General features: G+C 33.7%; 1 protein-coding gene across 1 annotated transcript; it reads right to left on the bottom strand.

The window, feature by feature from the left end:
- Nucleotides 1-396: 396 nt before the first annotated feature.
- Nucleotides 397-21074, bottom strand: LOC127721086 (organic cation transporter protein-like). The gene is made up of 7 exons (XM_052227769.1): nucleotides 20932-21074; nucleotides 13857-14103; nucleotides 12748-12851; nucleotides 6724-6936; nucleotides 3904-4130; nucleotides 1733-2021; nucleotides 397-615 (listed from the first exon to the last, which is right to left on the bottom strand). The coding sequence occupies exons 1-7, from the start codon at nucleotides 21072-21074 to the stop codon at nucleotides 546-548; spliced, it is 1293 nt and encodes a 430-aa protein (XP_052083729.1). The 3' UTR covers nucleotides 397-545.
- Nucleotides 21075-21790: the final 716 nt, after the last annotated feature.

Below are 21790 nucleotides of genomic sequence, written 5' to 3'. Positions count from 1 at the left end.
CCCAGAACCTATTGTTCTGGACCTTGATATGCATGAACTATTTGCCAGTGGGCCCTTAGCTAACAATTGATCGATCAATTAATATCAAAAAGAAACAGTTATTTATAAATGGTTTTTAATGTTTAGATTTAGACGTTCCTGATGAAGGTAAATCCAGAAAATCGCTTCTGACGCACGAAATGTATAAAGTATTTTTTGAAGTGTTATTTTCATTTATAATGTTTTAATTGGTTTTTAATTGAAAGGTGGTTTTGGGACATCAAGATATTTTTCACTGTGGCGTTAGTTTTACTCCACAACTTGTATATGGATTTGCGTTTCAATGTTATAACCGGCGATGCACTACTTTCATATATTTTATTACTCAAAATACATTATAACATTATTCTCATTCAATATGTGTTTGAATAAGTATAGTTTATACATAGAAATACATTCATAGTTCTTATTCAAGCAAAACACACAGCTAATAGCTTCTTCATTACTAACCTATAAACTGTACAATTTACTACTATATGAATTTTATGCATACATTGTATAACTGCTTAAAACTTTGTCATTGAGTCAATGCCATTTTTTACTGTAAATTCTTCCGGAATCTTTTTATTTGATTTTCTGAAAACAAATGAAATTTGATCAGTGATTGTCCTTCGACCGAGACATTTAAACCAAACTGATCTATTACATACTTTTTGTACAAACACAATAAATTGCCCTGGCTACGAAAATTAGCGAACAAAAATATCAAAACAAAGTGCTTTATTCGACATTTTATGCACATGGATTAATAAAATTTCAGGCAGTTCTAGCTCCAATCCGTATTAGACTACACTATGTAATAAAGAAAAAATAGTTCCGGAAAGGAATACATTAGTATACGGAGTTTGCATGAATTACATATACAGTTCGGCTTGTAAATAAATAAGTTTTGAAAAGATGTATGCATTTGAAAACACAGTCCATATTACGATATCTTCTTTTTTGGACACTATAAAATTCAGTTTTGTTGTATGGATATATGGATTGATTCTAAACGTGCAGTGACAAATATTACATGCGTATCAGGACGAAAACATGTTGATGTGGTTTTAATATGAAACCTGCGTTGTACTAGTTCGACACACTGAGCTGGATTTTTAACGTGCAAGTTACTTCTTAATGCCGCATGATTACATTTGACGCGGCAAATAACAATTTTCAAGTACTGTGCTGCCGGGTATATTACCTACGACCTCCCGCACGCTCCCTGGAGATCAACGCGACAGTTAATATAAAGGAAATGTCACTATAGAGACACATAAATAGTGTAGTTCTCAACTGATTGTGGCTGTAAAGCGTTTTAGATGACAAAACACCGAAGCTAAATTGTATCCACAAGTATCGCTTATTAAACTACAATTTTAAAATGTTGGTACTGAACATTCAAAAATAAAATTTCTATCGATTATACCAACAATGTCTTGGATCTGAAATACACATTTTTAATTATAGAATAAAAATAGTGCACAAGATATTATGAATTGTATCAAAATTCATTTTATAGAGATATATACGCTATTTGCATGAAACTAAAAAGATAGTTGCTGCAAAAAATGTAAATAAATCCATTTTAGAATGGAAACATGCTCCCATGTGATTGTACTGAACCATTTTCACATCTTTGAGTTGCTAAAATATACTATAAAAATATAAATGAAAACATTTGTGTAATACCGTAGTTGACTTAACTCACTTCCCAAAATTCTTTCCGTCTTCTATACTTTCAGGTAAATGTTGATTCAGTGTTTCCGGAAGAAGTAATGTCAAACCTGCAGCAATCAAACAAGCCCCTCCAAATATAACTAATGGTATGGCAGTGCCAGTAGTGCCTCCTACTAAATTAGCCTTAAATTGAAAAGTGCATTTTAAAAAGATTGTGAAATTGAATATTCGGCTAACTGATGAACGATTAATGTGAAGACGTATCATACTGTAAAGCATGAACACACGAACTTTGTTCTGATTTGCAGTTCCTGGGTAAAATGTCACCGGATGTTAACTTTCCATTAGCAACACGAGGGATGCCTCTATAAAGTAAAGAGCTTATCCCTCTCCTTATGCACACAAGTTCCCTCCAGTGAGTGTTTTTTTTTCGAGATAAGCAACTCAGAATTCTCCGAAACAGTAGTAACACCGTCTTTTTAGTCGAGCATAGCGTAATGCATATTTCCGCAGTTTCCGATTACTTTTGGCCATTTTGTTGTTTTTGTTTATTGCCACCTTGTTATCATCTTGTTTTAGAAAGTAATGCATATATTTAAAATAAACAACCATACATATAGAATTAAAATCTTGAAAAATTACTGCCACCATTAACGACATTCCTATTTTTGATTAGGCACTTTAGGATGTGACAGGATAAACTTGTTTTTTCTAAAAACACAACCTTTCTCAATCATTTCAAACAATACAATAACAAACAAAAAACTGCAACAACAAAAAAAAAAAAAAAAAAAAAACGCATGGCAAAAACGCATGACAAAAACGCAACACAAAAGCTTCGCCTATATTAAAAAAAATCTCGTCACTCATTTGACATACGCGCAATACAAAGTGCAAGGCAATTACGTGCTAAAATAAAACTACATAATATCATACCATAAAGTTTCATACTGGAGCAATGTATGTGTTGGTTGTTATTGTAAGTGTCTAATATATAATACACAATTAAATTGCTTTTGTCATGAAAATCTGGACTATTACAATGATACCGATTTCGAAAACAGCACAATAAATAAAAAAAAACAAAAAATATCTATCAAATATTGGAGGTTTGTGAAAACATATTTTTGTTAAAGTTTCTCCCGGAATCGATACATTACATAAGTATCAGTTATCTTCTATACGGGCTAAATTTATGTGTCGATTTTCATTTAAAGAGTCTAAAGTGACTTTTTACAGCTGACTATGTGGTATGGGTTTTGCTCATTGTTGAAGGTAGTACGGTGACCTATAGTTGTTAACTTCTGTGTCATTTGGTCTCTGGTGAAGAGTTGTCTCATTGGCAATTATACCACATCTGCTTATTTTTATACGTACAGTATCGGCTATGAAAGGTGAAATCATTCCACCAAGACGTGCCCAGCAAGAGCTTGATCCCATTCCTGCGTTACGTATAGCTGTTGGAAATACTTCAGCAGAAATGACGTATATAGTTGCAAAAGCTGCAGTTGAAAACAGTTTGCCTATCATAGCTAATGCTGTTGTCAATGGTTGCAGTTCTGGAATTGAAAATAAACTATGCTTAAAAAAACTGGCTATTTTATAAAATGTATCTTCGATTATGGTATTTTATTCGTATCTTTAAGAAGTCGGTGTTTGCATGTATCCGGTTTGTGTTGCAATCTAAGAAATTTACCATATCTATTCTGTTTGGATATTCATCATTTAGTCGACACGCTTTTTTTGAAAAGGTGGATAATTATTGTTTTAATGAGAAGATGGAAACGTTGTTTACGTGACATTTCTATAACCAGTCCCCCTAGTCTTTCACAAAGACGAACTTACTAAATGGAAAGATTTTAAAAGTTAATTGCAGGAGCACCTATGATCACCTCCAATTTGTGGTGGGGTTCTTGTTGCTCAGTCTTTGGTTTTCTATGTTGTGTTTTGTGTACTGTTGTTTGTCTGTTTCTTTTTGAGCCATGGCGTTGTCAGTTTATTTTCTATGGAAAGACAAAATATCATCAAGTAGTATTACAATCACATCACCCAATATCAAGGTTCCACATGAGGCAGCTGTGGCGTTTTTATATGATCCCAACACCGCATATATTTCTGACGTTATCACGTGACTTTATTGTGTAAAATGGAATCAAACACAGGAAAACGGACATCCTGGGACTGAAGTATTAACCGTCTTACCTTTCCCGCCATAATTAACAGTGAATATTGTGCTCAGACAAGATAACCCTCCAACAGTCATATAAATAATATGACTCTTTTTTCGTCCTATTCTATCAATCATGAAAATAGGTAATGCACGTCCTGGGAATTCCATAAGAACACTGAGCAGAAAATTAATGTAGTAATCTCCATACAGCATTCCAGTATTGAGTGACAAACCATAAAACACCATACTAGCTACCATCCTGGAAACAAAGGAGAGTAAAAATGCATAGTTCTTTTAAATAATGTACAAAAGAGAGGCGAAAGATACCAAAGGGACATTCAAACTCCTAAGTCGAAAATAAACTGAAAACGCCATGACTAAACAAGAAAAAGACCAACAGACAAACAGACAAACAAAAGTAAATAAAACACTACATAGAAAACTAAAAACTGAGCAACACGAACCCCACCAAAAATTGGGAGTGATCTCAGGTGCTCCGGTAGTGTAAGCAGATCCTGCAAATGTACGTACAAGATAGATACACCTTTCTAGATGAAAACCTCAGACATTCTGTTTCCCAATAGACACACTTGCATACTACATGTAACACGTGACCATGTCCGTTTCTGGCATATATGATTTCATATTCTAGTCATTTTTGAATGATGCAAGAATATGGAATATAGCAAACTTCAATGTATATCGAGGGAGATTTTTAACAATCTTTACTTCCCATGAGGGTCTTGTATGGTCGGGTATGCATATCATAAAACTTAATGTTCATACATATACTGGCCTGATTGTTTTTCTTTTTAGAAAAGCTAATACTCATTACAACAATTGACATTTTCTTGTTATAAATATTGGAAACTTAGGCAACCTACCAGATTACAAGACGACTTACGATTACGTTCTAACAATTATATCTCAACTTTTGTATATATTACGAATATGAATAGTCAGATCTATGTAGAAAAAAAAATAATAACAAAAATACTGAACTCCAAAGTGAATTCAAAAGGGGGAAGTCAATAAAACCAGACCAAATCAAACGCTCGACTATACCAACCAACATAACACATGGAAAGCATATGTCACTTCTTGACTTCGTACGAAGACAATGGTGGGTTAAACCTGGTTTTATAGCTAGCCAAAGCTCCCACTTGTATTGCAGTTGTTTATAGTTCCGTTATTGACAAAATAGGTTAAAATCTAACACTAATGTGTTTGTGTTTTCTGTTAGATCTTCAAAGAATCTAGTGTTAATGGTATATATTTGGTAGTCAATGTTAAATTCGTTTGACACTTACATTACTTTGGTCGATTTAAAGCGTTACCTATTAGGATCTTTTCTTGTTTATTGTGTTGTTTGGTTACTGTCTGTTTTGTTCACCTGCTTTTATTGTTAGCATTTCATAAATGAGGATCTAAATGGGTTTTGCTGAGTAGATGATAATGGGTTAAGAATTAAAAAAAATATAGAGAAATGGGTAAAACAATAAAGAGAGATAATGATTACAGAAATGTGGACCCTCCACCTAATTCTAGACCCCCTTAAATGTATATATGATACATCTGTTTACATACTTTATTAATTAAAATAAAAATGTAAACATGCATATTGAACTAGCTTTAATTAACTGAAAATACTCTCAGATCTGTACTTCGTGTCTATTGCGTTTTTGTTAGTTATTTTTGAGCTTTGATCGATCTGATTAGTTAAACCCTTCTCAACTTATTTTTATAGTGTGTTCTCATGTTGTGCTGTAACACCACTGTCTCAGGTTAGGGGGGGGGGGGGGGTTGGGGTTGGATGCCCGCAAACATCTTAAACCCCGCCACATTCTGTATGTGCCTGTTGATACCAAGTCAGGAGCCTGTAATTCAGTGGTTGTGGTTTGTTGCTGTATATGATAATTTGTTTTTTCGTTTATTGTTTTGTACATAAATCAGGCTGTTAGTTTTGTCGTTTGAATTGATTTACATTTGTCATTTTGGGGTTTTTAAAAGCTTGTTATGTGGTATTAATTTTTCTCAATGTTGAAGGCCGGTGACCTACTTATATTTACTAACGTTTACGTTACTTGATAGCTGGTGAATAGTTGTCTCCTTGGTAGTCATACCACATCTTGTGCAAAATCAGGCGAGTAAAAAGAACAACATATGAGCCGCTTCGGATAGAAATCAACCTTATGCAAAAAAAAAAAAAAAAAAACAAAAATCGATTTGAGTTTTGTTCATACTTATTTTGTAAATAATCATAAGATTTAGATACAAAAAACAGTTTTACTCTAGCTTTTTTCTTTAACGTCGTGAAATTAATCTGAACGTTATCGTGTGCTAATTCTATTCTGTATCGGTCTTTTTCTCTAAATGAAGACAGACATGAAACCACGTATTCGTATACAATATAATACTTAATTTGAAAGATTGTAACAATGAAAAGGTAAACGTTTCTTAAGTTTTCAATCCCGAATTTATCAGAAATATACCGTTGAAAATATTACTCTCCTGAAGCACGAGAACATATAGAAACAAATATAAATACATTAAGCGACTCAACAACTTTTACAAAATTGAGCTGCGTCGGATAGAAATCGACCTTATGCAAATGAATATCAATACATCTGTTGTACCTTCTTTCGAGTAGTAAAAATCACCCTATATGCAAAGTGTGTAACTGTTTGAAAATTGATATAACAACCCTACAAATCAGACCAAAATTCATCTTTTAATTTGTATTGCAATGTTCCAAAATCCATCAAAGTCTTATACATGTACATGTATACGTGCACTTGCATAAGGTCGATTTCTATCCGACGCAGCTCATTAATATAGCAGCCGAATCTTACCAATTATAAAATATGACAACAGTGCGACAACCCAAAGTTCTGTCTGAAAACAATAGCCAGACTTTTCCCGCCTCTTTCTTTTCTGGTGCTAATTCTTCCATAACTTTTTCTGAAAATTCTGTTTTGTTGATGAAAGCGGCATGTTTAAGTAGAGCAGCTGCCTCCTTTTTTCTACCTTTTCCACTCAACCATCTGGGAGATTCTGGTACGAACCTAAGGAATAATTCTACGTTTGTATACTAAAAATACTGACAGTGACAATATTATAGTTCATTTACTTAAAAACAGATGAGTAAAATTAATGGCTGTGTGAATAATTTTTAATTTTTTCTAAATTTTATTTCATTCTCAAAACGGAAAGCACAAACATTGCATGTAAAATGTTTATGTTTCTATTTTAGGACGAAAAATAGAAATCAATTTTCATGGCTAAACTCAACCGTTTATTGCTACTTGAAATAATTATATAATATTCGTAAATTGTAGGAAAATATAAAATTTATGTGGACGAGCTTTGATTTAGAACAGAGAGAAAAACGAATACGTTCTCCTGTACAAACACATTACATATGTACGAATACTGTTTTTATCCTGCAATTTAATATTAACGCTTAAACGTATAGTTTACCTTTACTTCCCAACCGTTGAATTTATTTTTTTAATGAAATCAACATGACTTAAACGCGGAACGCGATGAGGACCACGATTGTGATGTAAACAGAACTTGAATATAACCATTTGCTAACGGAAAAGATGGATACCAAGAGAATATAAATTCTGTATACTTGTATTTTTATTGTACAAAGGACGATTGCAGGATTATAATATAATATATTTTAGAACAGCTTTATTATAGCGTGAATTCAATAAACAAGTATTTACATAAATAAAGTCCTTTCAAATTGTACGATAATTATTAACAAAATACTGCGATATAAACACGTGTTTTACTATTACTAATAATTGATCTGGTTTCGAATTTTATGCCAACTACTTCCCCAATGGGAACATACAAGTCAGGAGCCTGTAATTCATTGGTTGTCGTTTGTTGCTGTATATCATATTTGTTTTTGTTCATTATTTTGTACACAAATCAGGCCGTTAGTTTTCTCGTTGGAATTGTTTTACATTTGTCATCTCGGGGACTTTTAAAGCTGACTATGCGGTATGGGTTTTACTCATTGTTGTACGGTGACCAATAGCTGTTAATGTCTGTGTCATATGGTCTCTTGTGGAGATTTGTCTCATTGGCAATCTTATTTTTATATACATACCACTACCTTTTTGTACGTTTTTCCCCCTGACATCTTTCCGGCTGCTAATAGTACAAATGTAAGAGTTAAACCGAAACACACCAGGTATCATGATCCGAAAACGCGGATGGATCCGAATCCCTAGGAGCAATTAATGAACAGTGTCTAACGCTATGAAAGTAAAATCTGGATCCGATTCCCGAGGAGCAATTAATGAACAGTGTCTAACGCTGGGAAAGTAAAATCTGGATCCGATTCCCACAGAGCAATTAATGAACAATGTCTAAGGCTGGGAAAGTAAAATCTGGATCCGATTCCCACGGAACAATTAATGAATAATGTCTAACGCTGGGAAAGTAAAATCTTGATCCGATTCCCACAGAGCAATTAATGAACAATGTCTAACGCTGGGAAAGTAAAATCTGGATCCGATTCCCACGGAGGAATTAATGAACAATGTCTAACGCTGGGAAAGTAAAATCTGGATCCGATTCCCAAGGAACAATCATGTAATGAACAATGTCTAACGCTGGGAAAGTAAAATCCAGATCCGATTCCCACAGAGGAATTAATGAACAATGTCTAACGCTGGGAAAGTAAAAAATCTGGATCCGATAACCACGGAGCAATTAATGAACAATGTCTATTGCTGGGAAAGTAACATCTGGATCCGATTCCCACGGAGGAATTAATGAACAATGTCTAACCCTGGGAAAGTAAAATCTGGATCCGATTCCCACGGAGGAATTAATGAACAATGTCTAACGCTGGGAAAGTAAAATCTGGATCCGATTCCCAAAGAGCAATTAATGAACAATATCTAACGCTGGGAAAGTAAAATCCGGATCTATTTCCACAGAGCAACTAATGAACAATGTCTAACGCTAGGAAAGTAAAATCTGGATCCGATTCCTACAGAGCAATAAATGAACAATATCTAACGCTGGGAAAGTAAAATCTGGATCTGATTCGCACAGAGGAATTAATGAACAATGTTTAACGCTGGGAAAGTAAAATCCGGATCCGATTCCCACAGAGGAATTAATGAACAATATCTAACGCTGGGAAAGTAAAATCCGGATCTATTCCCACAGAGCAACTAATGAACAATGTCTAACGCTAGGAAAGTAAAATCTGGATCCGATTCCCACGGAGGAATTAATGAACAATATCTAATGCTGGGAAAGTAAAATCTGGATCCGATTCCCACAGAGAAATTTATGAACAATGTTTAACACTGGGAAAGTAAAATCCGGATCCGATTCCCACAGCGCAAATAATGAACAATGTTTAACACTGGGAAAGTAAAATCCGGATCCGATTCCCACAGCGCAAATAATAAACAGTGTCTAACGCCGGGAAAGTAAAATCTGGATTCGATTCCCACGGAGGAATTAATGAAACAATGTCTAACGCTGGGAAAGTAAAATCTGGATCCGATTCTCACGGAGGAATTAATGAACAATGTTCAACGCTGGGAAAGTAAAATCCGGATCCGATTCCCATAGAGCAATTAATGAACAATATCTAACGCTGGGAAAGTAAAATCTGGATCCGATTCCCACGAAGCAATTAATGAACAATGTCTAACGCTGGGAAAGTAAAATCTGGATCCGATTCCCACAGAGCAATTAATGAACAATGTCTAACGCTGGGAAATAAAATCCAGATCCGATTCTCACGGAGGAATTAATGAACAATGTCTAACGCTAGGAAAGTAAAATCTGGATCAGATTCCCACGGAGCAATTAATGAACAATGTCTAACGCTGGGAAAGTAAAATCTGGATCCGATCCCACGGAACAATTAATGAACAATGTCTAACGCTGGGAAAGTAAAATCTGGATCCGATTCTCACAGAGGAATAATGAACAATGTCTAACGCTAGGAAAGTAAAATCTGGATCCGATTCCCACAGAGCAATTAATGAACAATGTCTAACGCTGGGAAAGTAAAATCCAGATCCGATTCCCAAGGAGCAATTAATGAACAATGTCTAACGCTAAAGTAAGTAAAATCTGGATCCGATTCCCACAGAGCAATTAATGAACAATGTCTAACGCTGGGAAAGTAAAATCTGGATCCTACTCCCACGGAAGAATTAATGAATAATGTCTAACGCTGGGAAAGTAAAATCTGGATCCGATTCCCACGGAGCAATCAATGAACAATGTCTAACGCTGAGAAAGTAAAATTTGGATACGATTCCCACGGAGGAATTAATGAACATGTCTAACGCTGGGAAAGTAAAATCTGGATCCGATTCCCACGGAGCAATTAATGAACAATGTCTAACGCTGGGAAAGTAAAATCTGGATTCGATTCCCACGGAGCAATTAATGAACATGTCTAACGCTGGGAAAGTAAAATCCAGATCCGATTCCCACGGAGCAATTAATGAACATGTCTAACGCTGGGAAAGTAAAATCTGGATTCGATTCCCACGGAGCAATTAATGAACAATGTTTAACGCTGGGAAAGTAAAATCTGGATTCGATTCCCACGGAGCAATTAATGAACAATGTCTAACGCTGGGAAAGTAACATCTGGATCCGATTCCCACGGAGTAATTAATGAACAATGTTTAACGCTGGGAAAGTAAAATCCGGATCCGATCCCGCAGAGCAACTAATGATCAATGTATAACGCTGGGAAAGTAAAATCTGGATCCGATTCCCACGGAGTAATTAATGAACAATGTTCAACGCTGGGAAAGTAAAATCCGGATCCGATCCCGCAGAGCAACTAATGAACAATGTCTAACGCTGGGAAAGTAAAATCTGGATCCGATTCCCGCAGAGCAACTAATGAACAATGTCTAACGCTGGGAAAGTAAAATCTGGATCGGATTCCCACGGAGGAATTAATGAACAATGTCTAACGCTGGGAAAGTAACATCTGGATCCGATTCCCACAGAGGAATTAATTATGAACAATGTCTAACGCTGGGAAAGTAAAATCCGGATCTGATTCCCACGGAGGAATTATGCTGCGTGGGAAACGGATCCAGATTTTACTTACCTGGCGTTACATCTTGTTCATTAATTGCTCATTGGGATTCAGATCCCTTCGCGGATTACGGATTCGGATACCCGTTGTGAGTATAATAAACCAAGTAAGAAATCAAGGACATTTTTAGACAAAAGGTATTCATTGCAAAAAAAAAATGAAATATATACATCTAATGCACTGCGTGACGTCATCAGAATTATAGATATAAAATTAATTGCTAAAATTCAATACAGTCACGGACTCTAGATGTGACGGGTTTGTCCTAGTGTGTATATAATAAAAAAAACCAAACATACCACCCAAGAGCAAGGAAAAAACCAATAGGAATAGTTAGAGCAACAATAATCCAGCTCCATTGTCTAACATAGAACGATACCAAAATGTAATATAAACTTCCTACTGGACCAATTAATGCTATCACGAGCCCCACAAATGTTCTTCTCGACGGTCCAACCCATTCCATTCCTGGTATAAAAGTAATCAAAATATACTCCTTTTACAAAGAGGTATGTCGTTTGTACAATTTTGAATAAAATAAAATATTGTTTAAATTAAAGAGGTACATGTATGTCCAGCTTTATTTTCTTTTTTTGGCCTACTCGTACAATCAAAATATGCAGATTTTTCAAAAAACGACAGTACAGTAATGTGTTTGGATATACTAAGCATACTTATTTGTTTTAAAATCTTATAGTATACATGCCCACCCTTACGAAACATCACTGATACATTGATTTTATTGATAAACATTCATTTTCTGAAAAAAAAACTAAGCGTTGTGCAGAGGCGTTCTGTTAGAGTATAACGAGTTTCACGGATGATAAGCCGAATTACACTTATCACCGGAGTTGTACTTATATATGCATCACGACGGGTGCAACATGCGGAGTAGGATCTGCTTACCCTTCCAGAGCTCCTACTAACACTCCCGGTTTTTGGTGGTGTTCGTGTTGCTTAGTCTTTGGTTTTCTATGTTGTGATCTATATAGTGTTGTTAGTCTTTTTGGTCGTTTTTCGTTTTTTTGGCATGACATTGTCAGTTCGTTATTACTTATGAGTTTGATTAATTTTTAGGTAATTTTCGCCTCTCTTCAAATGTAAAAGAATTAAACTAAAATATGTTTTCATATAAGTACTTACCAATTACATACACTGTCATAAACACTCCCACTACACAAACCCCGGTACAAAACCGGAGAACAACAAACATCGTGTAGTTAACCGAAAAGGCTAGAGACATCCCGGATGCAAACAAGAATATCCCTGCCACCAGTAAAGTTTTTTTTCTCCCTATACTGACAGAAAATATTAAAGACAAAAAAAGTTTAATTTTTTATCCACTAAGTAATTTGTGACAAATACATGTATGTACATTTCCTAAATGTAAATTACCATCTCTATTTTTTAAGGAAGTATGGGAGGATGAAAACAATTATACTGATTTTTTTAATACTTTTTCAAAATTTAGTTTACATCGTATTTTTTTTCTACATAGCATGCAAAATAATGTAAAAAAAATCACATTATGTAAGGATTTTTTACGAAAAATTTTAAATAGTAATACATAAAAGATATAATTCTTTGAGAAAAATAAAAATAAAAATAAGATAAAATATGCAAGTAAAATATAGCTTGCTGTTCGATGTGAGCCAAGGCTCCGTGTTAAAGGCCGTACTTTGACCTATAATTTTTTTTAAATCCATTTCTATAGAAACATTTAATACAAGCGGGTCAGTAAATATTTACACAGAATACTTACGAATCAGAAATAACTCCGAACATAAAAGATCCCAACAGAACACCTCCGAAGAATATTGTCTTTGACAAGGAAACTTTGTACTTACTATCACATACCAAGTTTTCCTAAAATACATAGAAGTGCAATCTGTTGAAAATAGCTTCTTATGACAGAACTACACAAAACTATATAGGAACATAATATAAACACAACAACAAATATCAGTCAATACTAAAAGCGTTGAGCATGTAAATGGGATAATCATGTTTAATTTAAAAATGCACGTGTCAATTGAGAAAGAGTAAATATAGTAGTTTTAATGTTGAAAGAACATATTGAATATTGGCGTCATTTTCAATTACGTTATTCCTTTGGTTGTTCAATTTTTGGTCTATGACCAATTTAATGTTAAATTTATAATTTTGTGTTAAGTTGCTGTTTTAAGTTCCTGAATAATCATTAAGTTTCGTTGCAGTGCGTTGTCGTTTAAATATATTGTTTTGATTTGGTTATATCTTAACTATCAGGGTACGTGCTACCATTGGAAACGGATATATTGACCCAAATCCGAATTGGATGAAAGTAAGAACATCTGTAAAACAATCTTTTCCAAATCATTTCCTTGATAATCCAAATACTGTTTTTGCATTTTTTTGCAATTACCATGAAACATAATAGAAGATGAGATAAAGAAATAAGTCAACAAAACCGAAATTGTCGATCAACTACTTTTAGTAGTATATTTGTAAGTGTCCTTGAATGATGATTTGTACCATTTTTTGCAGTTTTTACTATTGTGTTCAATAAAATTGTAATATATAACTAGAATCTTAAAACAGCAAACATGATACGCAAGATCCGATCTACACATAATCGATTACTTATTTTTTTTTATACTCATCTCCGTAAATGCATGTAGAAGCCTAACAAAACACGAGCACTTAATTTAATAACATCGGTATTACGGACAGAAACATACCCCCTCCCCCACCAATAAAAATATTTACAAAAAAAAAAACAACGGATCAAACAAAGCAATAAATCTCCTCAACGAAAAAAAATGTCTTTTGGTATTAATGAAACATTGTTTGGTATAAAAATAAAAAATCGAGTACAAAGTTCAATCTTACTTTCATAACAAATGTGTTATCAAACAGCTTTTTACTGTAAACCCATGAACTGCATTTGGATTTGGTAGTATTGATTGGGTGGCTGTCATTATCAAATACTGTGTGTGATTGGTCAATCTGGTATACGTTACACTGTTCATAAACTTTGTTGTCATGTGTTGACAATGGAATGTATGTGTCAATTAGTCGTTGATGTTCAAATCCTTGAATTTCATAAGTGTCGTTTTCCAGGCCAGGAATTTGACATCTGAGAAATAAAGAAATACATTGTAAAGCATGGTAATAATCCATGTATTATCATTATTCTAAAGAAATGTTCTACTAAAATGCTGATTCAAAATATCGACTTTTAGCAGTTGATCATTATGTTTTCTAATTCTTTTAAAAAGCATTAAAATATCACAAAAGGGCCAAGTAATACCAAAATATATTTGTGAAAAATCATTTATACAATGGCTTTTTCCAGACTTTTAGCTGGAGACAGTATAATGTTTTATTATGTATCTGTATATATACGTCAAAGATACCAATTTCGGCTTTTATTCAACGGGAGAGAGACATCTATTGACGGTGTTGGAGAATAGTGTCTAGTGCCTTCGTATTGTTCTTCACTAAATTTGACACTATATTGGCACTTTCAAAGTTATCAATTCTTTTCGGTTTAATTTTTCTCTTTTGTTTTTACTTTTAACAAGAAAATCGTTAGGATTAATAGCTGGGACCAAACCCTCAACCACTTTGTACATAAATACCAGCGATTGACTTATTTTTCTTGACTGTAGATTGTCCAGTTCTAACTCGGTTCTTATAACTCTATTGTGGAATACAAGTTTTTAAAAATATACCCTGCAATGCACTATTTTCTCTTGACAACATTCATCAGTTATCCTATGAAATACCTAAAACATGGAGAAATACTATACAGCCTGTACTATTTTCTGTATTATAATTTTATATTTGTATAAAATATTTCGCGTACACTCTTCCTTGAGAAATAAAATGCCACATTTTCCGATATTTTTACTGGTCTTTCTTTAGAAATATAATAACACCCAAACAGTAGACCAATTCCGATGAGTGATACTATTGCATCTGAACCGGTAAAGCATTTATACTTAGTCCCTAAAGTTTGGTATACACTAGAGACGTTCCGAGTAAAACGACATAAATACTTAAGCAGGCAAGTCAGAGATAAGCAAGATGTTGGAAATGGACATTTCCAATTTACAGCAAGCATCAAAACTGCAGGAATTGGACAAAGTATCATCAATGTTGAAATATTTGTAACTATACAAATATACAATTATTGACTTTTGATTAGGTTGATACATTGATTTATCAAGCCCAGAGATATTATATTCACCGAGGACAACGGCCAAGGGTGAATGTCATATCTCTGGGGTTTATAAGTCATTGTATCAACTGAAATCAATAGTCAACAATTGTTTTATAACATCACTTTTCATCCTTCTCCGATTTTCTAGTATTAGCTCAAGATACTTCTAAAACTGCTCCTTTTTTATACTAAATATATCATCTGCTTTTACAGTTGCTAATTTTCATCATAAGTTTAAATATTCCATAAAGTTTACAAAAAAAAAATACACCGAAAACAAGAAGAAAAAGAAAAAACGGGAATTTACAAACGTCATAAATCTACATCAGTACATGTACGTCATTGACGTTGCCTTGGAATATCTATATTTAGATACACGGACGCTGTTCCAAATCTTATATTAACCTCTAGTGATTTTTGCCGCGGTGAATATAATGTTTTATCAAAGAGATTTTCGAATGATTTTCGCCAATGAGAAAATAGAAAAATTATAGTCATATAATAAAAAGGGTTATTGCTCTTTAATTGTGGAATATCATGAATATTGAGCAACATGAAATACTGCTGTCGACAATGATCCATCAATATAATAGCAATAATGCTATACTATCTGATAAAACTAGAACTACATGTAACTATATTCATCACAATGTTCTTAATAGACATTTGCGGAAACTAGGTCTATACCTAGGATTACACTTAGACTTACGATAACAGTTGACGAAAAACAAGGGGTCCTCTCAAAATAAAAAAAAAAAAATAAACCCAAATAGAGATACATAGTAAAATGATTTTTTTTTATCATGTAAATAAGTCTTTTCGACGACACACAAATGCAGAAACTTATGGTTACCACAGATGTGAATCTCCACGAAGTCCCCATAACTTTGTGTGTTTTTTTTAATTCTCCGATGGCGTTGTCAACCTCTACTCTAATATGTCTATTTAATTTTCTACATTTCCTCTGCATCTTCTTGGGTTTGTCTTACGTAAGGTGTCAATATTGGATATCTGTACGGATATATTGTGTCGCCTAGAAAAAACAGATCAATCGGGAAAGGTCATTCTTGTATTTCTCATCAACATACATTGCTGATGCCAAAGAAATCCGCACTCAATATACCATATCCTGTCTTCGTTCAATATTACAACTTGAGTGTGAATGCAGTGACAATGTCTGTGTCCTGAGAAATACTGTTCCTGTGGTTCCGTTATCGACCACAAATTTTCCGTCGATAGCCCTAATGCAAACGCAAGTTTTGGCCACCCACCTTGTAAGTTCTGCCAATCATCCAAAAATGGTCAATAAAAAAGACGGTTATATGTTTCTTGAAATAGGTATACATCTATTTGTTTCATCTTTGGTAGTCGAAACACTAACTTCAACTATTTTAGAAGACTGTTTCGATTGTAACCATAACATAAAAAAAAAATTATGTTTTCCGGGGAAAGCGTATGATCCCGACCGGTTCTCTGTCTGAAGAGACCATTAACATCGGCTACAATTTGAAATAACGACTAGGAGTTTCAATTGTAAAAGGAATATCGGATGCTTGCAAAACAAGTGAACACATCGCTCCCATTCCAAAAGTGTACATCATTGCCTATAATATTTCCCTGATTGAAAAATAATGGTTTGTCGGTGGTCAAGCTAGGACTACCAGGGTTAGAATCAGACGACGAAATATGTACCATAACATCAGTTAGAGTCTGCATCAAGGCAGGTAATGCTGTCATGGTTAATCTGTGTGTACCATAACATCAGTTAGAGTCTGCATCAAGGCAGGTAATGTTGCCATGGTTAATCTGTGTGTACCATAACATCAGGTAGAGTCTGCATCAAGGCAGGTAATGCTGTCATGGTTAATCTGTGTGTACCATAACATCAGTTAGAGTCTGCATCAAGGCAGGTAATGCTGTCATGGTTAATCTGTGTGTACCATAACATCAGGTAGAGTCTGCATCAAGGCAGGTAATGTTGCCATGGTTAATCTGTGTTCTTCAGAACGATGAAAATAAAATTAATATAAAAAGAAGATGTGGTATGATTGCCAATGATACAACTCTTCACAAGAGCAAATGACACAGAAATTAACAACTATTATAGGTCACCGTACGGCCTTCAACAATGAGCAAAGCCCATACCGCATAGTCAGCTATAAAAGGCCCCGAAATGACTATATAAACAATTAATAAAACATTCGAAGAATTCTTATCAATAGTTCCACTCGCTTTACAAAAGCGGGCGGTATATTGTAAAAGGGAGTCCTTCATCTTTTACACGATTACACTTTTGTATCCACAAAACAACTTCTCCCTAAACGACTAAAATAGTGTATGTTTTTTTTAATAATAACGTTTAAATCTTGCCAAATAATATAAACGGTATTTTTCTACTGTTTTTGACGTTAACGATACATGTAGTAAATATCGCGTTTGCGATTTTTTTTAAATATCAGCTTATCATTTATATCTAGATCTTAAAGATTTATATATGAAATATGAAAATATCTCGTTATAAATGATGTGTCATGTGTTTGATTAAAATTCGGATCTACTTAATATTCGTGTGCATTCACACATCTATACAAGAAGATAGCATTTAAGTCAAGAATGAAGTAATATAATTTATTTCTAAAGAAATATAAAAAAAATCATCGTTTGACAAAATTGTTTGACTTAAATTGGGTCCACAGACATCCGTGTACTTAAAAAGACAACTTAGTAAGCGCTTTGACTATCAATACATCTAAAATTGGGTTCACAGCCATCCGTGTGCTTCAAGAATATTTAAACGAAATTCTTGGGGATCTATACTTTGAAATGCTTGATTTAATTTAAAATGTAATGCATGTATATGTTTAATGCAAATTTAGTTACTTTATTCTTTTTAAAGAGAAAACGACGAAAAGGTGCATTTAGAACCTATAAGTCGAAGAAAAAAGACTCCACCATGGTCAAAATTAAAACGACGAAAATACAAATAAAAGTCCACAAAAACTCCACAAAAAAAATATATGTTTTCCAATTATAACAGTAACGGTTAGATAATTGACAACTCTGACAAATAAGTACCAATTATCAGGTTTTCTGCATATTGATATCGTAAAATATCAGCTGCGAGTCACAGTATGAAGTTTTTTGTCGAGTGAGCGCAGCGAAAGAGATCAAAAAGGCTTCATATTGTTTCGTGCAGCTCATATTTTACAATATAAATATGCAGACAACCAGATAATCGATTTATCGGGTTGTATTTGTGTATTTTGCATGATAGAAACGAGTGTTTTCTTTGTTTCACCAGCAAATCGGAAGATGACGTGATAAGTTCGGGTCAAACTTATCAACGTCGGTTCATATATTATGACGTCGGTGATATGTCCGGGTCAAAGTTATTAAGGCCGGGTCAACGTATTTGACGTCACAAAGCCGTGATATGCAATTTTATTAAGAGCTGAGCAGAGTGATACAGAAAGAGGGACGACCGATAGGGATAATTTGACAAACCACAATATAAATTGAATCAAGTTGACGGTAGTAGAAAATTACTATTTGGCGCATGACGGTAAAAGGCATTTCAACCATCTTGAAAGATTTCTAGGATCACTTATTACAACACGGGCCCGTATGTGTAAAGACGAATATATATATATGCTTTATATTTTTATTGCATTGAAAGATATTTGTTGTTTTATATTTTTAATTGATCTCGCTAGGCCGTCATAAAACAATTTATAGTAACAGAACTTATTGAAATTCATCGAACTGACAAGTTGTCACAACAAGCTAAGATGGTCAGTTAGGGGAAACTGAGAAGACAAAAACAAACAAAAATCCTATCAAACATAAAAACCAAGAAGAGCCACTTGTCTGACAAGTGTTTCAAACTGGTCCGAACTGTCTTCAAAATTGGTCCGGGTTGTCTTTTAATTGGCCCGAGATTCCACCTCAAGCTGCCAAGAAGCCATTTTTACCGATATTTTGTTGAAATCCCGTTGTTCAACTATATAAAAACATCATAGGAGTTAGTCTTTGTTTTAAACCGACGGTTTATATTTACACTTTGAAACGACCCAAGATTTAAATGCTACCTGTAAGTGTAATTGTAATCCTAATCGCAGGTGTATACCAGTTTCCGCAAATGTCTAATCCTGCATAAAAAACTTTTTTTAATTATACATGTGATAAAATAACTACATGATATATTTAAATTACTGAATACATTTTGCTTGAAGGAGGCTGTCTTCAACAAATACGTGATTTTGTTGGTTTTATCACGGAAATTCTTCCAATAACGGTCAAATTTGACAATGAGACGGATTATTTATCAAGTAAATCTTAGTAAGGTCCTATCATTTACAATATTGTAAACAAAAACAATTGTCCCAAGATTGGCTAAGTACTGGATTTATGGAGAGTTATTAAAAATATTTGAGTAATGTTTATATTCTAAAAACTCTCAAGAGAAAAGCGATTAATAAAAGAGTTGCAATTTTTTTCATTTTGGTTGACTCCCAATCCTAGCATTTCATTACATTTTTTATCTAATACAAATTTTTCATTCGTTTTTAGAGTTTAATCGTTGATTAATTTCATACCTTTTGAATCTGTATATGATATACACCTCAAAGAATATGTATCTCTTGCCTTAACAAATGATCCAAATGGAACAAATACGGAAAATAAACAGTCATACGTATCAGATGAACTACAAGTTTCGTTGCATGAAAGCCTAAAAAACGAAGTAACATTATAGACTAGGTCAAAACCAAGATGTTACTGTAGTTTCATGAGACAAAATGATGACAAAACGACATGCATATAGATATAAGAAGGTGTGGTATGAGTGCCAATGAGACAATTCTCCATCCATCACACCGAACAGCAAGCTATAAAGGGCCCAAAAATAATAATCTAATTTCTCAATCTTATGGATTGAATCCGTGGAGGAGGGGTGGGAGGGGACGAGAAGAAAAAAAGGGGACAACAACAAGCCATATGTAAAAAAGAAGACAGATATTACCAAGAAATAACAGGTACTCGTTACCGCTACATGACAACTTAGTTAAGTATTAGTTTGTTGTTCATTCATGATACGCACAACATGTGCTCTTGTGGTATATATATAAAAAAAAAGAGTTGCGGTATGTTGTTTGCTTAACGTCTAGTGGCAAATAATTCATGTATGTTCATGACGATTTTCAACCAGACAACTATTCATTATGGCATAAAGACCAAAGGACAACGGTAAATGCTATTCTATATCTATTAAAAACTGTGTTCTAGATATGTCTTTTTAATTTAATCAGGCCTAAATGTGAGACTTTGAAGTGAACTTTGTAAATTACAGTTTAACCCGTAGGAACATAAGATTTAGACATTTTTAAATGAATAAATATCATCAAAATTTGAAAAGATTATATGGTAGTTTGAATCAAATTAAATTCTTTTTTTTTGTGCTTTTGCAGTCTCTATCGGTTCACATTATTTAAAACCTAACTTAAATCGAGGATTGACCTTTTTTTTTAAACTTTGTTGTTGTCTTGTTGGTGTTTATTCAAGCAGTTTTTTTTTCTTTTTTTATATCTCGAATAAGATTGAAATGTTTGCCACGGAACGTTATGCAAACAACAATCTATCAATCAAAACATTTTTTTTCCTTTCAATTGAAATTATTATTTAGAGGTCAGTAAGGGTGCAAGCAGAATAAAAACATAAATTCCATGTCTAACTTTGTATTACCTGTGATCAGGAATTCCATTGATAAACACTGAAAGTCCCATAAATGGTCCTGTGAAAATCCAGCCAATCATTAACAAAACATAATTTCTCTTTTGATAAGGTCCAAACGAACCAATTTGTGTTAAAATAGCATCAAACTTCATATTAATTAACTTATTTGTTCCTCGGTATTTAAAATAACGAAGAGCTATCAAATCAAATCTCATACACTGATACGACCTTTCCGTTAAGAGGATATAGTATCTTGATGATTGACAAATGCATTGTAAGTATAAACACCAACTTTAAGTGGTCATCAAATATACAGAATCAGATATAAACATGAAAGATATAGAACATTTATACTTATATAACGTAAGTTATAAGTTTTATAACCGAAAACGGAAACACATGTCTACTTAGGAAAAACGAATACAAAGAACAAAAAAGTTTTTTGAATAATAAATTAAGGATAAGACTATAATTTTAAAGGACATTTATCATTTCCTTTTATTTGTGTAACGTTTTTCCAAATTTATGAGATTTGATGTCACAGTGGATACAATCGCTGATGTCAAATAATAAAACCGAAATGAAAACTGTTAAAATTGAAGGATAATTTATATTACAAATCTTTTTCCAAATTAAACCTATTGATGTAATGTGTCTCAGCTGATTCGGTATACCAAGGATGTTCACCTTATTTTAAGAAATTGGTGTACGCATTTCGAAATAAAAAGAGTAGCGTGAAATAATGACGTACAGAACAAATAGTTTTACGTCACCACCTGTTGTTCGCGATCGTTATCACTGAGTTTTCATATATTAACGAGTCCAAGATCCTAACATATATAAATGTTTGGGTACGAGGGTATTGAAA

The sequence above is a fragment of the Mytilus californianus genome, unplaced genomic scaffold (genome assembly GCF_021869535.1).
Source record: "Mytilus californianus isolate M0D057914Y unplaced genomic scaffold, xbMytCali1.0.p SCAF_12, whole genome shotgun sequence".
Classification (NCBI taxonomy): domain Eukaryota; kingdom Metazoa; phylum Mollusca; class Bivalvia; order Mytilida; family Mytilidae; genus Mytilus; species Mytilus californianus.
Note: the sequence above shows the minus strand (reverse complement) of the source record. Positions and strands in the feature narration are given on the sequence as shown.

Bases quoted from the DNA above. Each gene is read 5' to 3' on its own strand.
- LOC127721086 (XM_052227769.1), bottom strand. From the start codon at position 21,074: ATGAAGTTTGATGCTATTTTAACACAAATTGGTTCGTTTGGACCTTAT. The intron at 6,937-12,747 runs GTAAGTATTCTG...ATTATTCCTTAG, and splicing joins TTCGGAGTTATTTCTGATTC to GTTCGTACCAGAATCTCCCA. The intron at 616-1,732 runs GTGAGTTAAGTC...ATTTGTTTTCAG, and splicing joins GACGGAAAGAATTTTGGGAA to AAAATCAAATAAAAAGATTC.